The 14681-nt window shown below is 39.6% G+C and overlaps 1 protein-coding gene across 1 annotated transcript in view; it reads right to left on the reverse strand.

Annotated features, from left to right (window-relative positions):
* LOC117425558 (transmembrane protein 201-like) overlaps positions 1 to 14560 on the reverse strand; it is a 41119-nt gene extending 26559 nt beyond the window's left edge. The window contains exons 1-6 of the mRNA XM_034042553.3: positions 14261 to 14560; positions 12522 to 12642; positions 11819 to 12013; positions 9427 to 9606; positions 7492 to 7862; positions 6529 to 6732 (exon numbers count right to left, since the gene is read on the reverse strand). Coding sequence (XP_033898444.1) covers positions 6529 to 6732; positions 7492 to 7862; positions 9427 to 9606; positions 11819 to 12013; positions 12522 to 12642; positions 14261 to 14370 — 1181 coding nt within the window. The 5' untranslated portion in view covers positions 14371 to 14560. The remainder of the gene's footprint in view (positions 1 to 6528; positions 6733 to 7491; positions 7863 to 9426; positions 9607 to 11818; positions 12014 to 12521; positions 12643 to 14260) is intronic.
* Positions 14561 to 14681: the final 121 nt, after the last annotated feature.

The raw sequence follows: 14681 nt of genomic DNA on the forward strand, positions 1-14681 counted from the left end.
TGTGTTGGTATTTACTGCATTTCACAATGCTACACCTGCACGGACTCAATCAGCTGCAATGCATGGGGTTTTAAAGTCCTCCACCTTTCCAAAACAGGATCCTCTCATGGATGCTCCCTTTTTCTGCAGGCCCTCATTCTTCAGGATTATGTGGTGGCTGACCATCCATGCCTCCCTCTCTGGCCAACCCAGCAGCCAGGCCATTGGGAAAGCACCATGCTGTTCTGGGACTTCTGAAGCACTCGCTATTCAGTCTAAAACAGTCCTAATATGTTTAAATGAATAGCACTTAAGATTTAATAAGCATTAAAAGCTGGTAGGCGAATTAATTGAAGGGAAATTATCTCTGTATCATATCACTAATTACAGTTTACAGTATTTTTAAGCAAAGCAGTGGCAAGATACTGTATACTTGAGTATGCAGATTTTTTATCACTTAAAAAAAAAATCACCACTTTACAAAATCACTAAATACAGATCTTTAAAAATATTTGACTTCTAGAAACAATTGACAGTTCAGTATAATTATTAATACACAAACCATAATTGATTATTGCAGTCATTTATTAATTCTCCAAGAGAACAGATTAAAATACATAGCATTTTTCTAAATAATAAAGCAGAGGACTTTACATGAATCTATGTGAAAGATACAGTATCACTGGTTTTTGTTTTGTAACTTAAATGTCAAGGTATCAACAGGAGACTTTTTTTAATTAGAGGGCCCAATTACAAAATTACCATGTTCAAATATTTCACAGGAAGAGGCAAAACTAATTAAAATCCCTTACAAGAATATTATTTGAAATTCACTTTGAAAGACTTTAAAAAGGTGCGTACTGCAACAGAACACACACTAACCTATCCTTGCAGGCTGGTTATGTATTCCAGAAGAGAAGAAAGCGTGATTATTTTTTAAAAGGCACAATCATCGATGTCTATGTTCTTTTTTCTGTTTAGGATTTACTTCATTCAAGATACTGTATCTTTCCTATTTGGCTTTGTAGTAACATTTAAGAACCAAATTCGCTCTTAAATTGAAGAAAAAAAACAGACAAAGTACAGAAATGTCAGTTACAGAAATGATCAGAGAAAGAAAGAAAACGCTTAAAAACATGACCTTAGTTAAAAATTCATGTTGTCGGTGGTTGTACATTGGCACATTAATACCCTAAACATGCCCATGAACCTCAAATTTAAATCAATTAACTGTTGTAGGACAATTGCTACAACGCATTATCACATTATTATAAGATGTAGGAGAGTCTCAAACAGTTGCATCATCCAGTAATTAACCTTTTAACTACAGTGTGTGAATGCAGTTCAATACACATGCGACTGAACAGTACAATACAAGGCTAGTGTCGTAAATTAAATATTTCCTTTTACGAAGCAAGTTTTATTACTTAAAGATTAATACAAAAATACAAAATAAAACTATTGTGCAGACTAGATTCATTCAAAAAGTCATTGTCTAAATAATATGTTAATCTAAGTCATCGCTTAGTAGTGTATATACTATATATGTGTAGAGTTCATATAGATTTTGGCAAGAGTTATTTGGTGATAAATTACATGTAGTTAGGCTCTTTAAATATTTTATGACTAGTGCCTTTAGTACTGTGAACCTACTATCAGGGTAATTCAATCAAATACAAATCTCACACAACACATGACTTCATGTAATTAATACAAAATAAGCAAATCAGAAGTCTAAGATAATGTTCACATTTAGCATTTGCTATTAAAGTATATAAAAGGTTTATAAAATGTTAAACACAGATTAGATAAATACATGCGCACACCGTCACAAAAATCAACGCAAATAACAAACATATAAAACCAGTAAATATCAGCTGGAAGTATAGCAAACAAAACATTCAAAATAGTACCCAGGGATGAAATAACTGCAATATATATCTATACCTATCTTCCAGTCAGGGCAAGTTCCGCAGAAATACAATGACTTTCTATATGGGACCTGTAACAATGTATCAAAACAGCGGGACGCATTTCCTCCTAAATCCGAGTGGCGCTTTGTTTGTTTTTAGTTTCACAGTTCAATTTTCTTTGTTGTTCTAATAACTGGTTCTTTTTCAATGGTTAGGTGTTGCAGATCATGCAGGGAGATTACTGTATTGCTGTTTAATGCTTATGAGTTGCCTGATTATTTCCCCTTGGGTGCATGGCTGAGGCATTGGATCATGCAGTCATATTCCATGACTGTCTATAAACGTCAGCCGATCAGCCAAGCAACGTCACATCGTAAGGTCGGGAGACTAAGGGTTTGATTCGATACCCAGCCAGTATAAGCCACAAGAGGTTTATTTTTATTTTTTAAAAGAGCATCAACCTTAATTTTTAGTAATCCTAGCATAAATATGGTTGATCCAAACCAGGTTGACTCCACAGTGCTGTAAAAAAAACAGCTGTGGCTTTTTCTGGCACGTTTGATGAAAAGATGCCCCATAACCCCGAGTACAGAGTTCTAAAACTAAAATCAGGGGATGAAGGCAGGATTGAACAATTTATGTAGGACTAAATCTGAGGACCACAGAGAACACCTGCCAACAACAGCAGAGCAATTCGCTCGTATGGCAAGGTGTGCAGATCATCTCCTGCTTTAAACCTTTGCCATCCAAGCACAGCCCGTCTTTGGATTCAAGTATTGCTTGCAATTTTCAAATTCCTTCTACAGACCCTAGAGACAAAACACCCACACATAAAGAATGGAGAAGTTGTCAGAAATAAACCTGCAAGGTTAGTTTATTCACCTTTGTTGAGGAGCGGGGTCATGCATGCACATGGTTAGTTAGAAATACAAACGATTTGTAACAGACTAAACTTGCAGAATAGAGTACTTTCTACCAAGTTAGAGCAACCCCTGCACACTGCACTGATGCTATGTGTAAACTGTGCTGGATGTTCCTGATGGGCTGTGGTTGTCACAGAGCTAACAGGTCGTTCCCATCAACGCTGCTGTTAATACCTTCAGACTTCAGTTCTTTGCAAGAACGAGCATAAAATGACAATTTTCATCACAGAACTGAGTCAATTTACTTAGTACTGAATAACTCAATGTCATAGTACTTCTGTTTTAATTGTATACTTCATTAAAATGACCATCCAATAGCCAAACAAGTAACTTTCTAAAAACACACCAGCTACACTGTACACTGCATCTACAAAAATAAAAATACTTGTAATATTTGATCTTGCAGTTTTACATTCAAGTTTCAATACATGTGTTAACACTCACTGAACAATATTTAAAAAGCCTTGTGCATTAAATCCTCATAAATGCAAATCTTGTATTCAAAATACAATGCAATCCACAAGACCCTGCAAAAAGCATTATACAAATCTTATTTCTATAATGCAAATGTTTTTGCTGTAAATGAACTCCCAAAGCAACTGCAGGTAAATAAAGAACTGCACTGTACTGGTGGGAAATGCTGTGCAACTGAAATGAACAGTTACATCAATAATAAAGGGACTGAAAAAAAAAGACACGACTAATACTTGTTGTGTTGAATTCTGTGGCAAGTTGATTTTTTTTTTTTAAATATTTGGCATTTGTACAGTCCCAGCTTCACCTAGTAAACCGTGCCATACATTTACAACCCTGTTCTGAGCTTGCTTGCCCTTTAACATTGGCAACCCCTCTTCCTACTCTGTGCCATGTTTTAGAGTGAAAGGCATGAACATGGTCAAACTTAAGAGTTTTTGTTCAGTTTTGTTACCAAAAAGCAGAGCGTTTTATACTTCTGCAGATACTTCTACATGTTATATTATTCTCACGCCTTATGAACACTGAGAATGAAGTAGTTTGGTTACTTGTTCTGTAACACTGGAAGGAAAAACTTCAGGGAAAGTAAATACATGTTTTGTTCATAAAAAAGATGCTGTTTCTCAGATTATAAACTATATGATAAGCCAACTGGCTCACAGCACTCATTAGCAATACTCATTACTAAACTATACAAACGATTCTACCCAACACAGATACTGGATTAACACATCACTATACTGTTCAGAAACAAAACTACCAAAAAAAATCACAATCAGTTAGTGACTAGAATTGAGAGGAGGGTGAATAACCTGCAGATGCTGGTGAAACAGAACGAGACCAGGCGATGTCCTGAGCTACTTCACTGCAGAAAGATTTATTCAAGGGCAAATACCTGGAGAGGGAAAAGGCAATAGAAAAGCTGCCCCATATTCTCATACAATGGTTTCCACACGTGTGTATTCAGGGTTAGGTCTTCTATGAATATGGATCTTCTTTACAGGATGCACAATCTGGTATGCTTTCAAAACAGGACTAAAAGGGGGTTGATTTAAGCTAGTGTATATTTTACTTATTTTTAAAACTACCTTATATAATTAAAATATAAAACAATAGGGATGTGTTTTTTTTTTTTTAATGCTTTAAAATGTTTGTGCAAAAGGACTAAAAATACAGTGTGAACTTTACTTGGCATCAGGTGGGAGGATTTGGAGATGTTCACGATACGGCAGCAGTGGCGTTTCTGCTTTTACTGTGGTAGGGATTCTATCGTCAGCGTCCTTACCTGCACCTGACAGTCTCTCAGGCTGCACACTACAGTAGCAAAATACAATACTGAAATTGATAAGACACGGAGGAAAATTCAGATAATTCCAACCTCCGTGACACTGTGCTGAAGCAACCCACCAAGCCCGATTCAGAGAGGCGCCAGGGAACTGGAGCCCCTATCGTCTGCCTGAGATCTAGCGAGTCATGCAAATAAAGGGGGAGGGAACCTCTCTTTCCCTGTGAAGCAGACCACAGCACACCTCATTGCTACCTGTCCTGGTAAGACAATTCTGGTATGTTTCTTGATCTTTGTCACCAATGCTGGTTTCTTTTACTTGCACACTCTGTACCGGTTAACCCACTTTAAAGTGTAAAAAAAAAATTTCAATGGAATAAATGGCAGCACACAGAATACAATGCCATGATATGTGCGATCTTTAAATCATATCTGACATCAAAGCAGGTTTCTGTCAGGTAACCCTTTCATTCCCTATCTCCCGAAAATCTCAAAGTGGATTTTGTTAGTGTCATGCTGGGCTTGAACAGAAACACATTCTATTCTACATTCCACTGAGCTTGTGAACCATATATATTTATTTATTTATTTATCAGACGCCTTTATCCAAGGCGACTTACAGAGACTAGGGTGTGTGAACTGTGCATCAGCTGCAGAGTGAGTCACTTACAACTACGTCTCACCCGAAAGACAGAGCACAAGGTTAAGTGACTTGCTCAGGGCCACACAATGAGTCAGTGGCTGAGGTGGGATTTGAACCGCGGACCTCCTGGTTACAAGCCCTTTTCTTTAACCACTGGACCACACAGCCTCCTACATATCCTGTGTTGTAACAGCTACTCCAACAGATCCCAGTGCTTAGCCATGTCACTTATCCACAACACCACCTACTGACAGAAACATGCTGTGCCAATTGGGATATTTAACTTGGCAAGACAATCGAATAAGGTAGCATGTAACATCCAGCCAAGATTCCTTTGAGAATCAGGTGACCAGTCTAATGAAGGCTACAGGTGGAAAGGTACAATTCTATACCTGCCTGCTCTTTATCCAGCCTGCAAATTCCCAAACGTCCGTGGATTAAATGAAGGTGGAAGGAGGTTTACAAGTGACAGAGCACTGCTAGAATAACAAAAACTGATATCGCCTGAATCCAATGTTTGTGTAACAAACACACTGAAATAAAAACACATTTCCACAGCACACACAAAATCAACGCCTATTGACCTGTTTATCTTAATGTTTTTCCTATTACAAAACACGTAGCTAGGCTTTATCTATAAAACACATTATTCCTACAAACAATAACAGATGATGTACTAATTTTAAAGTACTAGCATAATTAACTGTTGCTTTCTTCTGTATGTTTTCATTCGCACTGGCTTATTGGACGGTTTAGCAAAATTATATTTTTAATGTACCTTTATTACTTGGTTGAATAGAGAAGAGTTCCATTCACTCGTCTTTCATTCTAACATTGTGCAAAATAAAATAACAATATTATTAATAATATAACAAAAAGGCAGTACAAACAGTTTAAAGAATACAATTTTACCTTTTGAATGCCGAGAAGGTACATTTAAAAACAATTCTGCAAAGGTCTGTTTGGGTTTTTTTCTTAGCTTTTTAGAGCCAATAAACTTTCAAATTGAACCCTATCCCATCCTAAATATGTGAAAAGTTTAGCATTACTTTCTTTTTTCATTCATTTTTCAGCATTCAAATAGGCTCAGAAATCATGGACTCACCCTGCCGCCCACACACTAGGGGGCACTGGTTCTGAACCCAGGATGAACGGCGATAATGGTTTAGAATACTAGAAAGAAGGCAGAGCAACAGAAGAGCGAGGGACAGGAAACATCACTCCACTGCGGAACACAAGCGACCGCCACACCATTCACACAGAGAGTTCTTAAGCCTTTTTATTTTGCAGTGTCACTTTTCAGATTCTGACCTTCGTGCACGGTATCTTCGCTGGCCTGAGGATTTCCGGGTTGCCACGGCAGCAGTGAACCCTACCAGGCAACACAGAGAGGTGGTGCTGAATTTCGCGGCGTCCAGCCAGCTGGGGACGTCCGTCTTCAGGTAGTTCTCCACCAGGTGCAAACCCAGCACAGCGAGCCACAGCACAGAAGCCACAGCATCAATACGCCTGAGCCTGCAGATTCAGAAAGAAATAGGGAGCCTATTAACACATTGCTTGCTAGATGTATTCACATGCATGCACATTACATTGTATTAATGCCATCTGTGAGTCTTTTCAATGCATATTAACATCCTTTATTGTAGACAAACACACACATGTTTTGTATCAGAAAAGCAGTAATAAATGCTCTTTAAAGCATTTGTGCCAAGCAAGTAATTTTTCTTGTATTATAAAAAGCTGCAGGATTTAGAAAATAGTTCCCATAAAACACTTCAGGTAAATTGTGTCAAGAATTGATCTCACTATAATAAGAATTAAAGTAGTATAAGAATTAAAGAAGCCAAAATCCTTACAAAATGGCACACTAAGGGTTTAGGATGAAGCACACAGGATGAGCGTGAAGAAAAATGCATTCTATGTTTTTTTTTCGTGTTCGGTTTAGGAAACCGGCAGAACTAAGTTCCCGAAGGACAAATGATGTATTATCTTTAATTCTGTTCAGTTGTATAATGATATTCTTTCCACACATACTATCAGAACTGTTGCCAATCCTCCCGACTCTACTGTTTCTAGTCTTTGAAGCAAGAGCCCAGCCCTAGGGCTGAATCATTAAATCAGATTAGTACTTTTACCTATTTGTTTTATAGATGCACACAGCTTTCAAGAATGGGAGGGGGGGATGTCCGAATGTAAACACTTATCTCCACTCCGTCTATTTAGATGTAATATTCTAATTGTGTTTGATTGGTGCGAGTTTAAAGGGTTAGTCACCTGATGCGTCCGGCCAGAAAAACAGCCATTAAGCACGTGAACAAGCCCAGAGAGACCACAGCCATCTGATGGCTCTTCCCATAGTCCCATGCCACTTTCAGGTTCTCCACAGCCTCTTGGGGAACCAGACTGAACAGCTCCTGCCAGACCGGAGCCCCCTGACCACCGGCGGCATTCCCATCCGAGGACCCCGACGCGTTGGAGTGATTCAGCATTGGCTGGGCGGGAGGAGAATGCAGGGAGCTGGCCGGGGTAAAGGGGTCTTCAGAACCGTATACTGCCAAGACCACCAAGAAAACGCAACTAAGGAAAGCCAAGATGCGTAAAAATATCACCCGGGCAGGAGTTGAAAAGTTGGGGGTGTAAGAATTCTGGAAAACAAAAAACAGAAAAGCAAGATAAGAATCCAAAAAATAAATAAAAATGAAAACAAGTAGATCAAAAAGAAAAGTGGGCAAGCCAATACAAGTTTTGTTCAGGAAATCAAAAACGAGAGTTATTTCTCAGTTTCAAGCTAAGTTAGTTTTTTTTTTTTTTTTTTGGACAAGGCAAGATGCACAGGTTCATTCCAGTGCAGGGCTTTCATTTCCTTAATTCAGAACAAATCGGCCTTTGGTTCCAGTTTTAAAAACAATAAAACTATTATGTCTACAATAATTAACACTGCAAAAATACTATTGGACCACAAGTGTTGTTTTATCCCAAAAGGTATGCAATGCAAACTTAGCACTCCAGTCACAAGTTACGACCACAAGTCACACTATAAAAACACAGATTCTGGATATACTTTAATCACTTAACTGTTTTTGAAAACAATTACACACCCAAAGGTTTCATGCAGAAAAACACTCAAGCACTTTAATTCTTAAAGCTCTTAACATGCATTGTATCAACAGGTATACCCATTAATTTCATAAAGATTACAGAGAGGTAAGGTAGGAAAGTCTACCTAGGGCATTTCATGCACGTCAGGATCATTGGCAGTAATTGTTGCCTAATGAAAGGGAGGCTACTCTTAAGTGTAAAAAAACTGTGCTAAATGAAGATTAATATCTTTATCCTCACAAAGATCCTTCAGATAAGAATTACTCATCACATCATTTACAGAGTTATGCAACAGGCTAAAAGAATGCATTGAGAAAGAACCGTCCCTCAAGATGTAAATAAATTAAAAGGAAGCTTTTAAAAAGATTAATTACAGAATCAACATCAATTATTGACAATAGCAAAATACGGGGTTTCCCAATATCTCTGACTGGCAGATTCAGTGTTGAGTAGAAATATACAGAGAGTGATATAAATCATCCCTTCCCATATGCACATAGTTTTGTCCACAACACTGCATGAAATATGAATCCTGGGATACACAGAATACAATGATATGCTCAAACAAAAACAGCAGCACCCCCTCTAATACAATATCATTTTCACACTAGGCTTAATACGGTAGCAAGAGCACCCTTGGTCTAAACCAGGGCTAGGATCAATTCAAACTCCTTTATTAAATCAATTCCCAATTAAATTTCTTCAGAGGAATTGGAATTGATATTTTAAAGACATAATTGTTGCGATTGTTCAACTGCTTTCCTTTGAAGCCAATTTAGTCAATTAAGAGCGACTTCAATTTAAGCAATTTGATGCCACCATGAGCAGCTCATTTCAACAGAATATTGCCAATTGCAATTTTGATCAACAACGTGCTGGAATTGCTTAAAAGGGAACTGGGAAATGATTTGAAATCGGAATTGGAATTGAAAAAACCTGGTCTGCACTGGCGACTGTGTGCCTCCACACCAGATGGAAATCTGGGAGTTCACCTGAGTCGCACACATGCGCAGAACAAATGGAATTGAAAGCGCTGTCCAATACAGCAGGGAGTGTAAGGGTTAATGGCTCTGGTATGGTGTGTGAGAACAGCAGACCTGCGCTGCTCACCTGCACGTATGCCTTGTCCGCCTCCCTGCTGCGTCTTAGCTGGTGATTGAAGAGCACGGCTCGGAGCTGCCGGTTCTGATGCTTGATGTAATACTCCACAGCCGTCTGGCAAGGACGGCACAGCTTGTAGGTCTGCTCCAGGTGATGTTTGTAAACCTCAATCTCTTCATCGTATTTCTCCTGGGGGGAAAAAAAAAATTCTCTGATCTATCTATCTGTACATACTGGCCAGTAAAAACTACACTACAGTGTTTTTTTTTAATAAACATTAGGTATATTGACACCACTGTTGCCATAATTGGAATCCATCCTCCATTTGTTAATGCACGTCAGGAGCTTTATAAAAAGTAGCTGAGATCTAGCGGATACACCAAGAACAAAGCAGCATTGATGCAAAGTGGACAGATGAGATGCAGCGCCCTGCTCTTACCCATACAGGCACTGCAGGTCCTAGCTGGCTCAAAGCAATGCTGTATCCAGAGCAGGCAGTTAGGAGACTAAATGGTTCACATTGTGCATGACTGGGAACGGGTGTGATCAGAGACAGCAACAGACTGTATGTATCCAAGAAGTCATCTGACAACTATGAAACATCCATCTACTTGCCTGTATTGTACAGACGCAAAGGATAAACACTTGAAAGATTGAATATACGTTTTTATGTTCCTTTACTTCGTCTGTTTCACCCCCATACTTCTTTGTAACTCTCTCCTGTAAATTCTAAATGTATTTCAAAACGGACGTAAATAAAATGTTTTAAGCTGTATCTATTTCTCTTCTTGTTCAATCTCACCCCTAACAAACAAATAAATAACTAAACAAATCATTTAGCAATTCACCCTTTCACAAACTCTCTGTGTACTTTTAAGAAATAGTTAAATGGATGTACCCTAACGTAGCGTGAACTGGGAATAAAAAACATCTGGATGAATAACCGTAAATGCTTTGGAACTGCCATGGACAACAAAGAAAATGTTCACAAGAGACGTGCAAAGGGAAGCAGCAAACTCAACACACATTTGCAACTGTAGCTGAAAGGCACAAGATGAAATCCTGTCGACCATGACCGTGCTCTCTACGGTAGACAGCACTGCGATCCTTATCTACGCTGACTGAACCTGTAGAAGCAAATCTCAAAGTACTGGAAAAACCGCTTCGGAATCCAAAACGATTCGTCCCACCACCCTGAAAGGCAAGACGCCACCCCCACCAGTCAATCAGTACTGGCAACCTGCCTCTGACCCCTGCGTTAACAGTGTACAGACAAGTAGGACTAACACTTCAAAAAGAGTTCCTGAATGCGTCTCCGGAGCACTAATTGTTCAAAATAATACATCAAAATTAACACTTGTCAAAATACAATGAGCGAGCTTCAGCGGTGATAAATGTCAGAGGGTTTCAGCTGCCAACACTTGCAATGTGAGAATCACTCCTCTGTCAACACTTCCACACCTTCCTCTGCCAGCTTCATCATGGTCTCTGACTCGGGCCCCAGGCAGTGTGGTGCCAGGGTCAAGGGCTAGGGCTGCCATGTGTTAGACAGGCCCTTGAAAAAGCACTGCCCTTGTAAGCTTAATGTTTTTTTAGACCTTTAAGGTACAAGGGACATGCATATTCCACAAACAGAAATGATGCAAACTTTAATTTTTTTTTGTAATGACGTGCACGAAACAGGTTTAAAATTGACTGCAATCAGACACAAAACAAGTTAAACATATAGGACCAGGGTGCGCCCTTTGTAGAGCAACCTCAAGATGCCAGCTATGCTATTCTGAGAGAAATAAAAAAAGATGAAATCTGCTGTCCCTGCAGACAGGCAAGATGTAATCTTAATCGTAGCTCTTGTCAGGGCCTGCAAGTACATGGCATGCAGCAAATATATATTTTTTTTTTCTTCCTTTGCAAATATTTGTGAATCAATATGCTCACGGATATGCAACACCTTAACAAGTGATGTCCAGTACCCATGTGCATGCAAGATTAGAGAAGGGGGTCATTCATCTGTACAGGGGTTAAAACAGGATGCTGTAGCTCCAAGCTGCAAAACAAGCTGACATGCAAGTGAAGGTGGGGCGTGTAATGGAAAGCAGTCAGTGGAGGGTACCAGTACGAGATAAAAAACAAAGATGTTAACAGATAAAAAGCACCTCACATACGGTGTTATCAGAAGTTGGAACAAAACAGACATTACATGAAGCGAGAGAAAGGCGGCAGCTATATGCAAGAAAAAAAGACAACACAAGCACCCCCTACTGGAGAACCAGAAGATTTCAAACAGTAAGAAAATCAACTTTCTCTTTAGGTTTTTTTTTAATTAAAAATGATGGCCATATCCTATTTAAAACCAGGGAATGCAATTAAAACTATTCTGTTCTGCCTAATTTTCGCTTACCTCTTCCCTAGGTACAAATGAAGCCAGCTGTTTAATCTTCAGTGTCTGGTTATTATTGCATTTCTTGCACAGCAGCATCTGGCAATTAACCCACTGCAGAACTTTGGGCGTCTCTGGCACAGCGAGTCCGGCAGACACCCCGTGGTTCAGATGCTCCAAGTGCTGAGCAGGGATTGGCTTGTTGTAGTGCCCATTCTGAAGGAGAAAAGCAAGAGAACGATGACAAAACTGCCAGGGACACCCACACCTGTGCCTCTTCACTGCTAATTTACTGGCTACAGGTAACCTGCATACCGTCTTATATAAATCAGAGTGACAAACAGCAGGTGACTGGTGTTGGTACAATTTAATATTGATGGGGGATTGAGGACAGCAACAAATAAACACAGAACTGGATGTCTCTGTGCATGGACCAATGACTGCGGGCTCGGAATCTGTTTAATACACTGTTTCAACCTAGCGGAGATTTAGACAACACATTCCACATGAAGTCATTTCATTTTTATATTCCTGCAGAGCAGCACTTTCCTGGAATGTTGTTTAAATGTTGCTGTGAGTTGCAGTTTAGTTTTACTTGATTAAAAAATGTCCAGGGCATGCTGGACAGAAACATCACCAGCATGCAAGCGCTTCCTCCAGGGGTTTTGAAGTCATACCACGTGGAGTAGGAACCGCATGCAGTAACATTCTTCCTGTAGATTACCTCTTGAAAGCCGTTGTACTGGTCACAGTTGGGACAGTCCCAGCAGTTTCTGTTTCCGTACGGCACCACCGTATCCTGGTCACAGAACCAGCAATTAACCTCGACGTGAGTGGGCTTCTTCCTGCAAAAGAGGGGCAGAAAAATTACAATTAAAGGGATGGATTATTAGTGTTTAATCTCTGCCGTCTCAATAAAACTACTACTACTGTTATTTTTGGATTTTTTTTTATTAAAAACATTGAATGCTTTTCCAAACTGCACCATAAGCCTTTTGTTTTTACCAGAAAAAAAAAAAAAAACACTTTTGTAAAGCTTAACTATACACACTGTGACAAGCTCACTAAAACCGTTTGTGTTAATGACATCATGCCAAGAAATCTACCAGCAGTTACATTTTTTTTCTTCAAGTTTAAAGCCAGTTGTTAAACTTGGCACTTGATTAACAGAAACAGAAAATGAAGTCTTGACAACATGAACAGCCAATGTATAGGAAGAACGACTTGAATACCCAAGAATCAAGAATCTGTCCATTCATTTTTATTATGAGGCTCACCATCATTACTGAACAGGTGTTGACCACAGCAGAGGAGTTTAAAAAACTTCCTACTGTGCCAAACAGATGTCTTCTTGAAAGATTGTCCATGCCATTTGCACACACCAGTGTCTACTGAAGAAGCAAGAAAAAGCCTGTTTGCACCAGGGTTAATTTTGACACAGGCGTTCTCTTCAAGGGGGTAACAAGGCTGTGTGCCATATGAACACCTGTTAGGTCAGCTGTTCCAGCGGTCATGTTAATCTGAGTTTTTAAAAACGTCATTGTCTTTTATTCCTCACCTGTGTGTAAATCAATGTTAATACTGTTGAACAAAGTTTAAGCGAAGTCAGGTTACTTACTGTGAAACGCAGAGGCATTAACATGTTTATTTTGAGTGCAGCTGCATTTCTCCACTTCGATGAGCCTTTTGATAACACACTTCATGGAATACCAATAACGCAATCTTAAAGATGACACGTACAAACATTTATTTAACTAAATGTCCAGGTTTATTCAGTTGTCTTAATGGTCACAATACAAGGTTATTATAATGGAAGTACGTTTTTATAACGTAAATTGTATTGTCATATTTTATAATAATTACTACTGTATTTTGCACGGTTGTAAATAAACATACAGATATGCATTCTATATCTAGGTTTAAAGAATCGTGTTTCCCTACCGCTGAAACTTTGGGCAACAAACAAACTGCTTTCTTCAAGGACGGTGACAAATGACCCCCGTTCACTCCCTCACTGAACTGGGAACGCGACTACTCGCACCTCTGGCTGCTGTGTGAGCGCCTTGGAAATCCGTCTTATTCTGCACAGCACATTTAAGAAACTTTTCACGAAAAGAAACTAAAGTGATACAGATGCATAAAGCAAACACACAAACGAGCTGCACCTCGCGGGACTGTGTTTGCAAGCAATATGGAGTAAGAGCGGCACTGTGCATACAGTTAGAAAGACACAGAAGGCGGTGCCTGAGCAGTACAGCGTGGGGCCGAACAGCTGACCACATCACATACGATACAAAACACTGCAAAACAGCATCAAAACCCGCCTTTTATACCGATAAAACCCGACAAACTACATAGAACACGAGAACGCATTCTTCCCAACACCTACATTTGACCAAACTGAGCAGAGTTTTGTATAAATGTGCACTTTTAATGCACAAGGCCTACTGTTAGCGCACCTACCTCGTTGCAATTTTGTAAATGAGTGCTCCAGCAGCGCATATCGTGGCTCCAACTCCCCCAGCAATGCCGAGTTGCGGATACTCTGATAATACTTGGTTTAAACCTTCCATGGACGATATTATAACGCAGCGTGGTGTAAAAACGTACACTGTTTTGTTTGTATCCCTGAAACGGCGCGCGGCGTTCCAGTATGACCTCAAGGTAACAATTCGGAGCCCCGCCTCACTGTCTAGGGCAATCGGCCAATCACAATCGCGACAGCGCCGCGTCCGCCCCCAACGTTCTCGGCGCGGCTCAACAGCATAGTTCTTGTTAATTTCAAAAGAGGAGGAGACTGCTTTCAAATATTTGTGAATCACTGCATTATGTGCAGTGAACACCTGTCAAATCCTAGCGTTTCAGAGACAAAAGCACAATTCGC

This window comes from Acipenser ruthenus, chromosome 20 (genome assembly GCF_902713425.1).
Source record: "Acipenser ruthenus chromosome 20, fAciRut3.2 maternal haplotype, whole genome shotgun sequence".
NCBI classification, from domain to species: Eukaryota; Metazoa; Chordata; class Actinopteri; order Acipenseriformes; family Acipenseridae; genus Acipenser; species Acipenser ruthenus.